This window comes from Harpia harpyja, chromosome 12, assembly GCF_026419915.1.
Source record: "Harpia harpyja isolate bHarHar1 chromosome 12, bHarHar1 primary haplotype, whole genome shotgun sequence".
In the NCBI taxonomy this organism is placed as follows: domain Eukaryota; kingdom Metazoa; phylum Chordata; class Aves; order Accipitriformes; family Accipitridae; genus Harpia; species Harpia harpyja.
Genome location: NC_068951.1, coordinates 2,243,821 through 2,261,746, shown reverse-complemented (window position 1 = coordinate 2,261,746; position 17,926 = coordinate 2,243,821). Strand labels below are relative to the sequence as shown.

The window sequence follows — 17,926 nt, the reverse complement described above, 5'->3', positions numbered from 1 at the left end:
AGAAGAGGCCCTGCCTTCTCTTGAAGAACGCTTTTAAAAATCGAGGCGGTAAAATCAACCTCGGGCACCTAAAACCAAAGCTCTTTCCTGTGAAAAAGTGCCGCCCTCGCGGCCCAAACGGTAAGGGGACGCGGGGATACGCAGCCCAGCCCTCCCTCACAGCTGCCGCTGGGCGTGCCCCCGCGGAGGGCACTGGAAATATTACTTCATCACACGGTAACTGTGCCCGCCAAAAACCTCAGGAGTGCTGTGAAACGAGCGGTGCTGACGAGGTGCGGGGTGAGGTACCGGAGTCTCACAGTTGCGCTCCTCTCTCTTCGCAAGGTCAGCCAAGGCTTGCTGAAATACCTGGCAAAAACTGTGGAAGCTGTGGAGTTGCTCTCCACCCTCGGGCAAAGAGGGTGTTCAGTGTGACAGCCTTCCAGCACCTCACCCGGGAGTAAATCCTGGGAAAGGCCGCTGCTTAAACTTCTCGATAAGCTACTGATCCGTGTCAGAAATCGCATTAAAATCAAACCCAGCCTCAGAGAAAGAAGCTAGATGAAATTTAAGCTCTCGTTTTAAAACTAAGTCCCTCAGAAAGAGAACTGTGGCACCTTCTTCTGCAGAATTAAAATTGCACAAAGCTGCTTGTGATCAAAAGCAGTTTTCTCTCCTGCTACCACTACTGGAAGAAGCACGTCTATTCTGTGTATTAGCAGTGCCTTTAAAGGTGAATGTTGGTAATTTCTCACTCAAATTGTGAAACAGATTCCATGTCGTATCTGTCATCAGTATCTTGCAGCAGGCAACTTGGTATTTATCAGAATATACAACTTCATTTTTATTAAAATATACAGGCAAATTTGTTCATAGATGTCAAAACGAAGACATTATTTCCTATATAACCCAAGTGTAAGATGCAATTCTGCAGTCAGTCAGTCTGGCTTATGAATAAGCAAAACAGGATGCAGAGTGTCTTAGATCAGTTTCTCAAAAAACTTCACAGCTGGGAGCTGGGCAGAGCCATTAACACTGCTCTGCTGTAAATGAGTTATACAGACCTGGGAATCCATTTCCAAACTGGAATAAGTATGACAAAGCAAGAAGACAATCCTGTACAGGAACACTTGCTTAAAGAAGGATTACAGTTGCGAAGGAGAAGCCATTCCTGCATTACTGGAATTCTCACACAACCACAGTGGACCGAGAACACAATCAGGAGGTGGGGAGGTAGAAAATGTGTGGTGCCTGGCCTTTTTGTGTAACAGACTAAGGAATAATGCCTGCAGACTTGTTCCATCAAGGCTATATAGACAGGCAAGTCTCTGTATTAGAATCTTTTATGACCTTGTTTATTCTGTTTTGAGGCTTAAATATGAAACAGTACAAAGTTACTAGTTTACAGACATGTAAAGTATCAGTTACTTCAAAATGATTTTATAGAAGCAAAAAAGTAGGAGGAGCAAGACTTTACTTTCACATACAATACAAGCGGGTTTGGTTTGGGTTTTTTAGAGTGTCCGGGGAAGTCTTTGACAGCTGCATTTATCAAGCCTAACAGTAAGTGTTTTCTGCCACTGAATCTTCTGGAAGTCTGACAAACATATTAGGGGTGATCTGAACACAGAACTGACAGCATTTCCAAGGAGTAATACAAAACTGCGTAAGAGTAACACAATCAGATGCTATTTTTGAACTACTGTTCAGAAACACAAGGCATTTACTGCAAGAACACACTCTTCAGCTTCTATGAGAAGCACTCAGGAATCCTCTACTGGTATTTCAGTGGAGACTTTCTTGCATGTAAGCATCCATCCTCACCCAGGAGGAAACGTAAGAAATACTTTCCTCTCTTCCCCTTTGCCGCTATCTTCATTCTTCTGTTTTTCAGTACGGGCATAAGTGTCAGCCCCAGCTCATGAGTAGTCTGTTGCTATTCAGCTTTTTGAAACAGTCTGTAATTTACTGCCATTTTTATCTTCAACTTTCTTTTTTTCCTTAATATTTTCCTTTGTAGTTTTCCTACAGAAACATATTGGAGACCAAGACACCTGAACATAACATACGAAGTATATAGCAGTGACACAGACATGAATTGTTTTACATCATGTTAGTGCAGCTGAACATAAATCCTTCAGTAGCAACACTCCAAAGTGTGGGTAATGCTGTTCTTTGTGACCACTTCTACTACACCAAACTGCTACGCACCAGTCTTCTGTGAGCTCTAGTCATTACAACTTAAGACCTGCTTATTGTATTAATACTCCATGCATTAAAATCAAAGCCAGCCCTTTGCCAGAAGAGGAGCAGATAGGTTATGTCAAGTGATAGCTAGTCTGAAGTCTGGCTTTAAACCACTGGCCTTAAACTCAGCTTGCTACCACCTGATACATGGCACCTAAAACCATTATGACTGGGTGGTCCATCCAAACAAGTTATTGGTTATTTTAGAAGAAGTTTGCTGGGCCTTTTCTGGATAAACAGCGTCTCTTACCTCCTCTTGAGAAAAACCTACTTACGTTTTTCTTTTGCCTGTTTTTAAGAAGCACTGAGGGGTGGTACAAATGGATTCTCTTGTCAATGGTTTCTTAATGAATTTCTTCTTTTGTATGCTGAGAATGACATTTAGTGAAGGATTAAATTAAAGGGCAAAAATTAATATCTAAAGTAAATAAAACAGATAATGAAAGCCTTTACTGGGTGTTAGGGATTTATGGGTCTGAATATATTTTCAGTGTTGTTTATTCCAAGATTAGTTCAGCCGCGTTATCTCTGAGAGATTCAAACAAACTTTATTTTAATATATGTCTAATTTATATATATATATATGGATTTCTAGTTTTAGAAACTATTAGAAGTTATGAAAAAGCATGAAAGGAAACACTAACTAAAAAACTATTTATCTATATGCATACACCCCTACACCAATTTTTCTAAAGGTAACTCAAAAGAATAAAGGACTTTCTTTCATTTATCAGAAGCCCAATTCATGAGTGTGGGCCTAGGAAGTCTAAAGCAGATTTCAAGGAAGTTATTAAAAAAATAGTTAATTCCAGGAAAACTGTAAGTTGAGAATTCTGTTTCCATTTTTGTCTGGGTAAAAAACCGCCACCCCCACCCTGTCTAAAATTCCTTTTGCAGCTGAACTGCAACTATATTGCCAACAACTGGATCTTTTGTAATGCTTATACCCCCAGCACCACTCATGCCGCTGTTAAAATGGGAAACAAACTGGTAAACTATTCAAATGAACATACCTTTGCAGTTTGGGAAAGTGTTTTATGTAGTCTGGCACAGGACAGCCAGCTCGCTGAATAACATTGGCTATACTGGAAAGGAGAGGAGGGAATAGATCAACTCCAGCATTGAGTGCTTGGACAACAGATAAGCATCTTATGTGGAAAATAGCAATTCCTAACAACTGGCTGTTTTGTTGTTGTTTTTTTGTTTTGTTGTGGTTTTTTAAAGCAAGAAATAAAGACACAAAAGCAAGTTTGAAGTAAGGTGAAGAAGAAACAAAAAGACGTAAAAGGCTTAAATGAAACTAGTGACTCTATTTGGATAGTTTAAACAAATGGAAACTCTAGGTGAGTACAGTCTTCAAGGAGATGAAGAAAAATCAGTAAGCCAAAACAGAGAATCGTACCAAGTAATTTTGGACACAAGGAAGTTAAAGAACTGGATTAAAAAACATAAAGCACAGCATGAGGTAGTCATACTTTCTACATGGCAAATGATTCAGGAAAACCAGAACAAGAGCAAAGTTAGTTGTAAAGACTGTTGAACCTGCCCTTTAGTGAGGTTCAAGTCAGAATAACTGACTTTCACTGAAAGGTGCTACTAAGTAAGCCATCACGTTGTCATTACTGGCAAACAAGACTGAAAGAAGTGAAAGGCTGCTAGTTTCTCTCTTGCTGCATTAGTGAAAGACTTCAAAAAGAAACCTTAAAATTTAAATGTTCTCAGTCTTCCCCATACTGCGGTACCACCTTGTAGTTCCATCATGCTGATACAGAGCTCGCTCTCTCTAGTTTTAAGAGCTTTTTACAGCAGTGTGGGGCTTCCAGAGCATGGCAATACTGTGCTTGAGGCGTGTGGTACCAGACACAACCATATGGTTCAGCAATACACTATATAAAACAAAAAACATTCTTCCTATATCATGTTTTCAATTTACCTCCGTAATAAAGGTTTATCATCTTCTGTAAAGAAAGTGACTGCTTTCCCTGCGTGCCCTGCTCTTCCAGTACGACCTGTCAAACACAAATTTTGCAGAGTAGAGATTTTACTTTAAATATCTCCCTTTATTCTATTCCTCTTCACAGGCCCAGCCTCCTGACATGTGCTGTATACTAAGCATACTACCAAGCAGCCAATCCCCAAAGATTGTTCCTATTGAATGAAAGCACAGGTATGTCTGAACCATCTAAATATTTAAGGTTCATAAAAGACTGACAAAAAGTAATGCAGTTTTACTGAAAGTTGAGCCCAGTACACTCTGGCTCAAGTGATGTAGAAGCTAGTGCTGCAGCAACAGAGGAGGCTTGGTTTCAGGATTTTTGCTAATGCACAAGAGCATCTACATTAAAGATCTAGGAAATGAGAAAGAGGACATAATTTGTGAACAATCACTCACCTATCCTGTGGATGTATTCCACCGCACTCGTTGGCAAATCATAATTGATGACCATGTTCACTCCTTTGAAGTCAATCCCTCGAGCTAGTAAGGCTGAGCAGATGAGCACCCAGATCTTCCCAGCTCTGAAACTGTGTACTACGTTATCTCTCTAGGAAAAGAAAAGAGAAGAAAGGTACTTGGAAACAACCTAATTAGCAATTTGAGAAAGGAGGCGAACTTGGCATGATATTAACGAGTAAAACTAAACCTCTAAACCAAAACCTGCAGTAATTTACTGTCAAAGTTACCTGAAGTTACATTCCAACACTCTTGCTTTTACCTTTCTCTCTAACGTGTTTCTTGGAAAGAAATTACATCTTCCTACCTGTTGCTGAGTTTTGTCTGCATGGATGACATCCACATTGATGCCTTCGTAAATAAGTTCATGGAAAAGCTCTTTAGCTCTCTCAATAGACTGTACAAAAACAAGGACTGGAGGCGCAAAACCCTGCAAAAGAATAAGCTTGTCTAAGGTTCAAGTCCTTTTCCTACCATTACTGATTGCAGATACTGAGCTACTAAAGAGACTTAACCACTCCCAGTATTTTACATCTCAGAGGACTTTTTTTTTTTTTTTTTTGACTAGCCAAATCTTTGGGAGTCAGAACTAAGCAAGTTCAGCTCCATTGCCTTTGATGGAATTGTTCCTAATTTAAGCATCAGTGTGTCTTTTAATCCACAGAAACGGACAAATTTTTTTTCTTCCAACCAATGCAAAGAACCCACTCATACTGCCAAGTGAAATTAAACAGACTGTTAATACAAACTGCTCCTAAGCAAGACTCAAATATATAACCAAGAATGGGGAACACTCTCAGTTTTCATAGGTAGGGTACTTACTCTTTCTCTGGTACAGCAGATTTGGACAATGGTTTAACACGTGTCACAGAGAAGTCTTTGCCCTAGGAAATTATGAGTCTGACAGAACACACAGCTCAGTTCAGTAGTAAGCAGAATGTACTCAGTCTCTCCAAAATACCTTTTTAATAAGGTCTCTCATTGCTGTTAGTTTTCCTGTCTCAGATCCAACAAACAGCAGCTCTTGCTCTACTGTCTCTGCTGCAGAGTTTCTGAAACCAGAAATCCAACAGAAGTGTGCTACCATTAGAGTTTATTTATAGATTTATAAACACTAAACCCCATAAAATATTACTTGATGAATGAGAAATATTGCACAACAAACTTATTGCACCAGTACGTGCTTCTAAGATTAACGTTTACTTGATGATAAAGTAATGGGTAAAAGAAAACAATGCTTTCCCCAATAGGTGAGAAAGATCCATATGCCTACACAATTTTTTCTGGAGACAACCAACCTGCAGTACTAAGACTAACAACAGAGACATACAACCAAGCAGACTGATGATGCAAAGAAAGCAAATAATTTGCCCAGGAAAGGAAAACAAACATGAGAGAGTCGGAGTACAACTGCACACCTACCTTGCTCCAACAGACACCAGAACAACGCTGTCAAGGTTGAGTTTACACCACTCCTCTACATCACGTGCAAAGGTTGCGCTGAACAAGGCTCTTCTCACCACGTGGGATGTGCATGCCAGGAAGATGGAGGCCAGCTGGTCTCGGAACCCTGACTTCCCATCTTCAAACAGTTTATCTGACTCATCCACCACCAGCCACTCCACACTAGGAACAGAGAGGTTTGCTCTTCAGTAAAAATCACTTGTGGAGAAGGCAAAAGTTCTAACACACCATCACAGATGCAAGGACTATGCATGCATCTGCTTTTCAGCGGCCAAGCTGGTCACAAAGCCAGGTTTGATAAAGACTCTTGGTACCTGGTCAAGTCTATTGCTGGAGGATCTTGTTTCAGCAAATAAATGAGTCTGTTCGGAGTCGTAACTAGTATATCTAACGAAAGAAAGAAAAAAAAAAATAAAGGCAAGATGTTGAAAAAGACGCAAAATAAACCAGACTAACAGTGGCCTGAGAAACCCAAATTCCAATCCAATCTGCCAGAGGTACCATTTAACAGGGTCCACTGTCAGGCTCAGTTCCTATTTCTTCCATACCAGCTACTTTTTTAGTGTTGAGCAATAGATTGCACATCTTGAGTGGTATTAACCAATCTCTTTAAAACCACGCAGGCCAGAAGAGAAAGGTCAGTGACATTTTTTAAATTTTTAGAAGCACTTCAGTAGTTAGAACAATTACCAAATTTCTTAGAAGACTTGGGCCCAAACTTCTTTGCTGCTTCAGCTGCCTTGTGGATCATATGTATTCTGAAGCCTGTCCCCTCAGCCAACTTCACCAGCTCCCGATGTGTCTGAAAAGGCAGCAACAGAGATTAAATTTACAAACTGAGCTGATTGGCTTTTCTAAGCAGAAAAACTACAGACAATCCTGAAGATACAGCTTCAGACAACACCCTGATTTCAGTGTTAGGAGAAAGCTGTCTAGTTTTCTTAGCATAACAAAACACAGCTTTCTAACACGTATTATTCACTTGAAAGTTCTCACGGGTCTGACTACCACATTTTGACTCTAACGATGTAGCTCCCACAAGCCCCCTCTCCCATCTGAATAAAAATGGAACTCTGCCAAAGCTGTGATTTTTATTTCAGTTTAATAACAAAGCTTCAATGTTATGTTATTCGTTGAAATTCTGTGTTTGGGACAAACAGATAAGTCTCCTGTAGCAATCTCAAATATGAAAGTAGGTATTAAGAGCACCTAAGCATTGGGCAGTTTTAAAATATCATCAAAGAATCCTGAGCCTCTAATCTAATCATTTAGATTGGACTGAGATACTAGATATGTAGCTATTTCACAGAAGACAAAAGACTTAAAAGAAATGTTTAAGTTAGCTTTTTCTAATATCTGAGGGTAATAAAGGAAAAAAATATTTACTAAGCTGCTATTTTAGTGATTCAGAGTGAAAACTTTAAAGTACATCACTATGACAACCCCTTTGCCCTCAACACACACCTGGCTTGCAAGTTCTCGGGTAGGTGATATGATCAGAGCTCTGAATCCTTTGTTCCTAGGTTGCTTCAGATGCGTTAAGAGAGGAATACAAAATGCCAGTGTTTTTCCAGACCCAGTAGGAGCTGAAGCTAGAAGTTCCCGACCCTGTAATAAAAACAAGAAGGGTGTTATATTTTACTAGAAAAAAAGAAGAAAAACACCCCACATTTACATAAATATTAATGCTACAAAGCCAAAATACATTAGCAAAAGCACAGACCAAGAATGCAATGGCTAAGTTTTGAACTCTGATACAGGTGATATATCTCTAAAGCTGTGCAACTAACCACTGCCGTGACCCTAAAGAGAGGCCACTCTCCAAATTTTGCCATACTCCCTGTAATAAAATGCAGCGCCAGAAAACCTACATGAAGCATGACGGGAATAGCCTGCATCTGGATAGGTGTTGGGACCTGGAAGCCAGCAGCTTGAATATTCTCCATGATTTTAGGGTGGATTTTGTATTCCTTTTGAAGTTGCTCAAAGGTGGCAATTGGGTCAGGAAGATCTGTTCCTTGAATATTAATCTTGTGTTGATTTCTGAAGCGGTTTATCTAAAAGACAAAAGACAAAACTCTCTTTCTTTCTTTCTTTGACAGCATAAAACTAAACATGTATGGATACCTCTCCTGGTTACATTCCCCATACTCAGTCACCCTCCTCCCAAGAGAAATTACCATAAAAAAACCCTCAATTTTCAGATCGAACACCCATAGAAACCAAGTAATCTGTTGCTACATCAGAATTCCATGGCCCCACCTTTTCTCTTCTCAAGCGTTCAAGTTTTTCTGCAGTAGGCTTTTTGTCTTTTGCATCTTCAAATTTTGCTTCCAGAGAGGACATCCACTTTATTCCATTACTTTCTGACAACTCTGGCATTGATGCTGCTTCTGGAAGTTTCAAAAAATTGAAATTCCCATTAGTAAAATCCAGTCCAAAATTATTTGGTAAAAAAGAACACCTCAAAACCCTTTTTCTCTCATTCTCACTAAAGTTAACGAAAACTCCAGAAGGATGGCAATCACATCCCCATGCCTTAACACCAAATCTCGACCCAATTATTTCATCAGCTCTGACACAGGCCAGCTAAAGGACCCAGAAGCCTCTTTTTTTTCTGGTAAAATGACCTACAGTACCTGCAGATTCAAAGTAAACTGAAACAAGCCACGCGAACTTCATCAGCGTATTCTGCCAAGAACACGCATACATGTACATAAATACCTCGTGCCTTCTTCTTTTTTCTTTTCCTTTCACTGCTTTCTGCAGCTCTTTTTCTCTTTCCCGCCATCTCTCCGCCGTTTTTCCCAGCTCCATCTTCCTTCTGCTGCTCTCCACCCTTCACCTCCTCTCCAGCCCCTGCGAGCCTCCAGCCCTCCTCGGAAGACACCAGGGGGGCTTCCTCCTTGCACCCGAAGAAGTCAAGGCTCTCCGGCGAGACGCCGCCGCTCCCCTTTATCACCTGGGGGGGGGGGGGGGGGGGGGGGGGAAGGGAAAACTGTGAGACACCCTGCCCGGATCCCAGCACCTCCCCGACCGCTACCACAGAGCCGCAGGTAGGCCCGGGGGCCCGCCGCAGGGAACGGACAGGGCCCTGCGGCCGATGTCACGGGAGGGAACGTGACCCAAACCCGTCCCAGCTTTCCCCCCGGTGTGCTCCGCACCCCGAATCGCCGCGCATCGATCCCGAAACGCCGCACGTCAAAACGGGCACCGGCACCCAACCGCCGAAACAGCTCCTGCACCTCCATGCCGCTTCACTCCCAACGCTCCCCGCGGCGCCCCCGGAAGTAGCGAGTACATCCGGGGGACGCGGAGGCGGAGCCGATGACGTGCCTGGCCGGGTATCATAGCAACCACCCCGCGGGGGGGGTGTCATGGCGCCGCGTTGCCATGGCAACCGCGGGGTTAGGCTCCGCCGGGCCGCGCTCCGCTCTAGGCCGCACCAGGCCCGGTGTACCGGGAGAAGCCACCCCGAGGCGGGCACGGCTGTCCCGATAGCGGAAAGCAGCCATCACTTCCCTGCTGTAGGGCCGGCCTCAGCCTTGGGGGGCTCCGGGCCGGCTGTGGGTCTCTCCCGTCCGGCCCCTTCCAGATCCCCGTTACTGCAGCTCCGCTGCAGTAACGGGGATCTGGAAGGGGCCGGACGGGAGAGACCCACAGCAGGGTGGTGTTTGTTGATGCCCTGTTTCTTTTTTTAAAAAATTTATAATCACCTGCTTGAGGTCTAAACGAATCAGAAATATCAGAATCCAGCCTATGAGCCATAAAACTGTACTACATCTTTATAGGCCGATCGCAGCGTTTTGTCCTTTTGTGTATTCCTTATGGCCAGTTAATTGCGCTGACTGCTTCAGCTATTTTTAAGGAACGGTTCAGCCGAATAAGAGGACAAAAGCTTTTGTGGGAAGTTTTTGTTCGGACATGTCTGGGCTTTGGTGATTTACAGTATCATTAGCTGGTCTCAAAGGACTGACCTCTCTTCTATCCATCACCGCGCCGGCAAGTAGAGATTATCAGCTCCGCTGGGCACAACCACTCCGCCTCTTAGAGATGTAAACTTAGGTCCTAGATATTTCTGAGGAGGCAAAACAGCGGCTTATAACACTTTTCATTGCCTGGATGATCCCTTGTTTTATATTCTCTTCCTGGATTGACGGGGAAGTCCCGCCGTGATCTGCAACAAGTGGCTCTGCCTTTTCCTGTGAAAGCAGAGGAATGTTCTCTCTTGGTTTGATTCAAACCCATTTTGTTAAAAAATACTTGGGGCTCAATCCTGCACTACCCTCCTGATTTTAAGACCCACACTAACAGAACATTTCAGCGTGCGTTTTGTGAAGCCAGTTAGCAGTCCCAGCGACACCTAAATTAAAGTCAGGAATGTGCCCAGTTAATTTATTTAATCCTTGATTTCCATTGATACAATCCGGCCTCACAACTGTGCTTGAATAAAGAAATGCTGGAGGCAATGGCAGGAGCGACACAGCAACTGGCCTAGCTGCTCGGGACAATCAAGAAACTTTGCCTAGATTAAGATCAGAATTTATTTAATTCATGTATTTATTCATTATGATAAACTGTGAGACCCAATAATACAGGTAAGTCTCCTAGTACTCTGTATCAGATCAAACAATACGGATATTTTTCCTGGTGTTCTTGAAGTAAAACAAACAGAAATCCAATTAAGCAACAACAGCATTACAAAAACTATTTTATGTAATAAAAGTCTCAGGGGCTAAACGTTTACATTGCCAAAATCCAAGAGCTCTAAGAGATACAGGCAATGGCTGTTCCTCCTGTAACGTTCACTACTTTAATTATAAACTTTGAGATGAAAAATTGCATAAACGCGATCCTCCCCGCAGCCCCTATCTGCCTGATTTATAGCACTTTTTTCTTTGCCAACCTTTTGACTTCCCGGCAGACGGGTGGAAGCAGCCACGTGGAGACCCGGGTGGGTGCAGAGCACCACGACGCTGACACTTCCCTCGTTTGTGTCCCTGAGCCGAGCCATTGCCGATGTTGTATTTACAGCAAATAAAGCCAGTGCGGGAGAGACGCCACGCCATGTCCTTCAGGCCGTTCCTGGGCTGAGGCTCTTGCTTTTCCGCTGGGAGAAGTGACTAACGGTTGCTGTGAGAGGATAGGGAAGAATGTGGAGGCATTTGTGTAACAAAGAACTATAAATCATCTCCAATATCCATCACTCACCAAGAGGTGCTGTCAGCAGATTCAGGAGTGAGGAAACGGGAAATACTCTCTTCATCAGTTGACTGGGAAATCCCTTTGTGTAAGGAGTAAGGAGCTCTGCTTCCGAGGCAGCAGCGCCAGGTGCCAGGCAGGCAGAAAGCCGTGTACCAGGAGCGAGGGACCCCCCGGCAGGAGCAGTCCCCAGCAGTACGCTCCCATCTTCCAGCACACGCGGCCCCGGGGCCAAGCCACCTTACGCTGAAGTTGATCTGCCCTGGAGTGGTCGGAGGGGCCAGCGCCGGGACTCGGGCTGCGAGGGGTCATGTCATGTGTTGGGGGTGAAAGGGAGAAGTCGTTGAAATACAAAAATGGAGAAACTTAAGTTAATGCAAAGCAAAACCGCTCTTGTCACGGCATCTGTCACGCTTAGCTTTGCTTCCCCGGTGCTGTTCTATCAATTACTCAGCGCTAATTGCCAAGTCAGCGCTGAAACCAGATGACCAGCGAGGCCTTTGCAGGGTGCGTGTGGTGCAGGAGCACGGGCCGTTCAGCTCTGCCCAGCCACGGACGCAGTGATTAATGCCCCAACAGCCTGATGTAACCTGGGCAATCCTGTTTTATCAGCAGTGCTCACCGGGCTGGATCTTGATTCCACAAAAGTCAGCTCAAAACTGCACCTGACTTCAAAACTAATCCCACATCTGGGACTGGAGCTGATTTCACTCTTTTTCTATGTTACTCCTGCTTTGCTGAGGAAGGTGACCTAAAGCCTCTCAGAGAAGACCCCTCTCAGGTGCATGCTGCAGAAACCCCAGAAGGCAAAGGATGACTTGCTTTGTTCCCTATAATTGATCCAAACCAATAAAGAGAAAGCGCAGTGCCTCCTGCCAGGGAGTTCTCGCTCCATCTGCACCACAGCAAACAAGAGACAGCCACCTGTGCCAGCAAAGTGGGGCATCAACACCCCCCCAGCCACAGCCACACTCGGGAGGGGTGAATGCAGTATTTATTCGACTAGCTCGTGGTCTTTATATTAACCCCCCTGCACCTGCTTGTACGTGCCGGGGAACACGGTGCTTCCGACACACCGGAACCACTAGCATAAAATTATAGCAGAGGAGGGTAAGCGCTAGCCTGTTCTGCCTGGAGTTGCTGGCAGGACGCCCACAGACTGGACTGGGGTGCGGAGGAGAGCCCAGGCTGTATGGTTTTCCCCTTTCATTTGTTATTCTTGCAGACAGCCCCTGGGACTGCAGCGGGCACGGGCAGGTGGTTAATAGCAGGGTACAATCCTGACCACGAAGTAGCCCCCCTTCCCACAGGGGTGCTCAGGGGACCTGGTGTAGAAACAGCCCAGGTGAGGTGCGTTGGTCAGATCATCGGGCCATGCCCAACACCTAGCACTGAAGTAAAACCCCCAAAGATTGCAAAGCAAATCTGGTGAGCAAGTTTATTTCATCACGTGCGCTGTCAGGTCAGAGATGCTTACGTGTAGCCACGGGCTCCCCTCCTGAAGAAAGCTAGCTAAGGCCAGCCTCTTCTGTGTGTCTGTGCATTGGTTTAGCAGGTGTAAGACAGGAATTACAGGACAGCGCTTGTCAGTGGAACTTTTGCATATCTGCTCCCCACATCCCACTATCCTACTACATTATCATCGCTAATATGCACATAACAGTCAATTAGCCTAGCTGAGTGCACTCATGACCTCTGATCCCTGCTGTGTCCCCCAATCCATTAACAGGCCCTCATCCTTTAGCTCTCAGTATGAATTGATGTAGCATCCATTCTCTTTCGGCAAAGAAACATGCTTCCTCATTCATCTGTCCATTTCCACTTTCTGTTCCTTTGTCCTCCCCTTCTGTTCCCTGTGTTGCTAACCTGGTCACAACTTCTTGACCCCACGTCCTTGTCCCTCCCAAGGGTATCGTAATCCCAACCACTACCGAAAAACTTTTACTTTTTTTTCCTTTGCCCACATCTTATTTAGCAAAAATGGTTTCCAGCAGTGTGGGAGCTTTGATCCCCTATTCAAGAAATCCTTGCAATGTTTTTTTAAAGACTTTCTTTCTAAGGCAAATGAATTCTTCATAAAGGGGGAAATGGTGTGCTAGTTGGTCTCTGTTCATCTGAGGAAGACAAATGATCTCTTTTATTACTTGAAAAGCATAACAGTTGAGTGTGTAGATTTGTGATTTATCTGTAATTAAGAATCCATTTGAGCAGCATATTAATTACAGAGAGGAGACTTAGTTTTGCTGAATAGAAAAGTAAAATCAAAGTAGAAGATAATACAAAACATCTGAGGTTCAGGTTTTGTGTGGCTCTGTATTACACATGTACTGGGATGGGACAACTCTTTAGTGCACGTTTGAGTTTTTTGACTTTTAAGTTTTATCCCTGGGTTAGAGAAATAAAGTCCAGGGGGGTCAGACACCTCTCCCCCCCGATGCTGGTGGCTCCCACAGCACTCCCATCACTGGCCCCACTGGGCCCTTCATGGCAGCACGTACTGCTCCTTTGCCCTGGTGCTGCCGCAGGACCCATTGGCCTTCCACCATCTGCATCGGGGTAAATTACCCTTCAGAATTAAATAAAGGCGCACCCTGCAAGCGCCGAGGGGAGCCGGGCTCCCTGTGCCGGCTAAGCGGCCGAGACCTGGAGCTTCCCATGGGGCTCTGCCTCTGGGAACATTGACTCTGAGCTTTTATTTAGCTGTTTACCTGTCTGCACTGAGGAGTAGCTAGCCCAGCTCCCCGGCCCGTGTAATACAGTCCGTGGCTCAGTCTATTCACACCAGATGTTTAACCTGACCACATGCAGTGAAACCAGACTCCTTCCACAAAATGTCCATCCTTTGTGCCCGGAAGACCCAGGGCGGTGTCTTGCCCATCTCATCTGTGCAGGAGATCTCATAGCACTCAGTGAGAAGGCAAACGAGCGACTTGAGCGCCTGCCTGCAAAGGACCTTCACAGAGTAAACGGTGCGGAGCAGCTCACGAGGATTGCTGGCCGGACTCTGCTGCGATGGGTGTGCAGGGATGGACCCGCTGGTGCTTGCAGCTGGAGAGGCAGCCCTGGTTCCTCCACCGTGGGATGCGGAGCATTGCACGCATTGGCCTGTCATGGTAGGAGGACGGTGGGATATCAAGGCTCCCCGAGATCTTTGCAGACCATGGAGACCCAAGATTTGCAGGTCCCTTGGCTGTTAGGGGGAGGCCGGCGCGGGGCAGCACAGCAGCAGGGTGGAGGTCACAGCACCCAGAGCTGCGGGAGCAATCAGAGATGCACTGGAGCAGAGAGTGAGGTTCTCTCTGGCCACTAAGAGCATTTTAAGGTGCTTGGCAGACAGTAAACTGTTACAGTGCTATTGTCTGCTGCTGCTGGTCTTTATGACTCACATCTCTCCTCCCATCAAACCTTTTCACATTTTCACAGACTTGGGAAGACCTCCTGTAAACACATCATGGAAACCCCATGTCAGCAGGAGATGGGATCAATCCACGCTGCCCGAAGCTGCCACCCACCCGGCGCAGGGAATCCACCGACTCTGTATACCTGCTCCCGTGGCCAGACCGCAGCGCAGCGGGGAGCTGGCAACGTCTGCAAACAGCCCGGCCTCCCAACGCAAGCACTTTCTGCATTCCTCTCTGTGTACTCCTCAAACTCTGCCACCAGCCCAGCCAAATCCACTCAAAGGCTTCAAAGGGCAGAGGGTGTTTGCTGTCCGCAGGGGACTGACAATGCTTTCCCTTTTGACCTGTCGTGCAGGAAGGCAGCGCTGGGACCGCTGGGCAACGGTGTGTGGGGTGCAGGCTGCACCGGTGGGGAGCACAGCCCCAGCAGAGCCAAGGCTCTGCACAGCCCCACACTGCTGCTGCTGGTTTTCCTGCCCAAATTTCCAGCAGATCAGGTCATCTGGCTGGACTGGCAGAACAAGTCTGGAAAGACCCGCATGTTTGGAGCAGGGTGCTGTTGTGCAACTGTGCGTTACGTTTACATGAGCGCCAAACAACATTTTTAAAGTTGCTGAAATAGCTCGTCTGTATTTCGGTATCCCTGGAAAGGCCGTTGCCTTCATGGCCAACGGGACGTCTGACCCTCCATGGGGATGACCTGGAACTTCCTTAGTAATCCACATGCTCGATGCTGGCCGATGTGAGCTGGACTGGCTGCAGCAGAGCCAGAGCTCAGCCAGCACAGGAGCACTGGGGATGGTGGCTGAGCCCTGGCACTGCTCCAGCCGCGGCACTGCTCTGGCAGCGAGGTCTGAACCACCACTGGGCTGCCATCAGGCACCTGGGGACGAGGACCCCAGCACCAGGGTGCCCCAGCCCTCCGGCCAGCAGCCGGTACGCAGGGTTTGGCCCTGGACAGGGTTTCCCTAGCTCCGTTCCTCCCCACAATTACGGAGGTGATAAGCACCGAGGACCCCTGCTCCCCGGGGATGGCCGCAGCCCCACGCCGAGGGCTCGTGCTCATGGGCTGATAAAGCCCTATCACGGCTCCAGGGCAGGCGGCGAGGGTGGCACTAACCTGCTTTTGACCCAGTGACTTCGCTGGCAGCTTTGCCGGTGCTGCAGCACAAACAGGAGGCAGTCAGGGCACGGGATTTACCCGTCCGGGCAGGTGTCACAGGGCTGTGCTCTCCTCTGGAAGTAAAGGAGATGTCACGCTCCTGCCCAGCCCTCCCGCATCTCACCTCCACACCTCTTGGGGCTTCCCTGTGCCCATCCGTGCCCTTCCCCTGCCCTGCAGCCTGCACATCCCGGTCATGGAAGGAGCATTGAAACAGAGCGAACTTTGGGGGATACCTCCCTGGGGAGAGCAAGTCCTCACATCACAGAGAGCCACGACAACTCTGACCCTGGGTCTTACCCCCCTGGCCTCGGTAACGGTGGGATTTGGGGGATTTTTCCTTTGCATCCACACCTGCACTTCAAATTAAATGCAGCTGTATCCCTGTGCTCTGCTGTGAAGGAGGCTGCAGTTTGTTATCAACAAGAAGAGTGACCGATAAAGCCTCATAGCAGCCTGTGGATCCTCATGTGCAAGGAATCCCCTTGTGAACGGCTTTGAACAGTAACATAATCACTCAGCCCTGTAAAACTGTATTGGTCACAAATGAACTTTGTCATGTTTCTGCTTGTTTCTTTGCTCTGTAACAAGTGCATCATAGGCAAACACGACATGCCCAACAGCAACAGGAATGAAAAGTGTCTTCCAGGAGCCTCATTTGACATTACATCCTATTTTCCAACAACTTAATGAGGCAGCCAGGGCCTCTGCGGCGGCAAACACCCCCACCCAGTGCTTCTCCAGCGCAAGGTGAGGTCTGGGCAGGGACAGCGTCAGCCCCAGCCCCAGGCCAGCTGCTGCAGAGGCTGCTCGGGGAAGCAGTTTTGGATGGTATTTCCCTGGGCAGAAAGGTTTCCTCAGCCAGAGGTTAAATTCAAGTCAGGGGAACCTTTCTCCCCCTGAAGGCATTGGTATGTGTAGCATCCACAGCATCCTCTAGCAACCTGTCATGCTTTCTACCTTCCCATCGCCTGCTACCCAGGGGTGGGTGACAGCACACAACAAGCTGTTTGGCAACTTCGTAAATTCACACCTCTTGGGTAAATACCATCTGTTCCTGATCATTTGTTCTATTCATATTATTGACTTTATTCTGCCTGCTTTACCACACGCTCTTTGCTCCATGGTAGTCAACTTCTCCATCTGTGTCTTTGTTTGGATGTGTCCTGTGCCCTTTTTCCCAGTTTTCTTTTGGCTCAGTCCCCCCTTCCCTCACCAGGTACCTCTTTCGTGAGGGTGTATCTCAGTCTCTCCTTTCCCCAAGGTTTTCACTTACCTTCTCTGCGGGGCTTTCTGGAGAGCAGCGCTGATACTGGACCACTTACCAAAGGGTGCTCCACACATAGTTTTCACACCCCAAGCCCCATACTTCTCAGTCTGTGTCTAACTTAAAGCTGGTGCAGAAATCAAGCCCCCAAATGTATTGCCCCCCTTCTCCTTGGAGCATCAGCTCAGCTATGGCAGGTTATCTAGTGCCTCTTTCTCCCCCCTGCTTCCCACTGGATTGCCCATTCCACTGCAGGACCAGTTCAACCTGATGCTGGATATGCATCAGCTGGGGAAAGCTTAGCCCACTTAGCTTCACAAGCCACTCACAGAGCAAAACATAATTGGCATAAGTAGAAGAATCCAAGTCATTTCCACCCTGACTGGTGGGAATGCAATAGTTAGGAGCAGAATTTGAAAAGGGCTCAGCCTGGCATTCAGGTGTGTTGAAAAGGACTTGCTGAGCAGGAAGGTGCAAACGGGGGGTCTTGGAATAAAACCTGCATCTTTTCTCTCCAACTTCTGCTAAAAGAGTGCATCACTTCCAAGTCCGCACGAAAGGGACCAAGCAGTCTTCATGCCTCCCATCCTTTTCCAGCTTTGCACTTCCAGTTTTTGTCTGGAGTAGCTAAAATTCACAGAAACAAAGAAACTCTGTGGGAAGGTTTTTATCAGGATGCCCTGCTCAGGCTGCTGCTCTGAAAGCCTTTCCTGCAGCAGGCCATGCTTAACTTATGAAAAAAAAATGGGTGC

General features: G+C 46.4%; 1 protein-coding gene across 1 annotated transcript; it reads right to left on the bottom strand.

Moving 5' to 3' along the window:
• Positions 1 to 1,392: 1,392 nt before the first annotated feature.
• DDX52 (DExD-box helicase 52) lies at positions 1,393 to 9,444 on the bottom strand. The gene is made up of 15 exons (XM_052804344.1): positions 9,307 to 9,444; positions 8,867 to 9,104; positions 8,405 to 8,535; positions 8,014 to 8,199; positions 7,607 to 7,750; positions 6,833 to 6,944; positions 6,457 to 6,529; positions 6,101 to 6,304; positions 5,640 to 5,730; positions 4,986 to 5,108; positions 4,619 to 4,769; positions 4,160 to 4,235; positions 3,240 to 3,311; positions 2,502 to 2,594; positions 1,393 to 2,004 (listed from the first exon to the last, which is right to left on the bottom strand). The coding sequence occupies exons 1-15, from the start codon at positions 9,391 to 9,393 to the stop codon at positions 1,920 to 1,922; spliced, it is 1,866 nt and encodes a 621-aa protein (XP_052660304.1). The 5' UTR covers positions 9,394 to 9,444; the 3' UTR covers positions 1,393 to 1,919.
• Between the last annotated feature and the right edge of the window lie 8,482 nt (positions 9,445 to 17,926).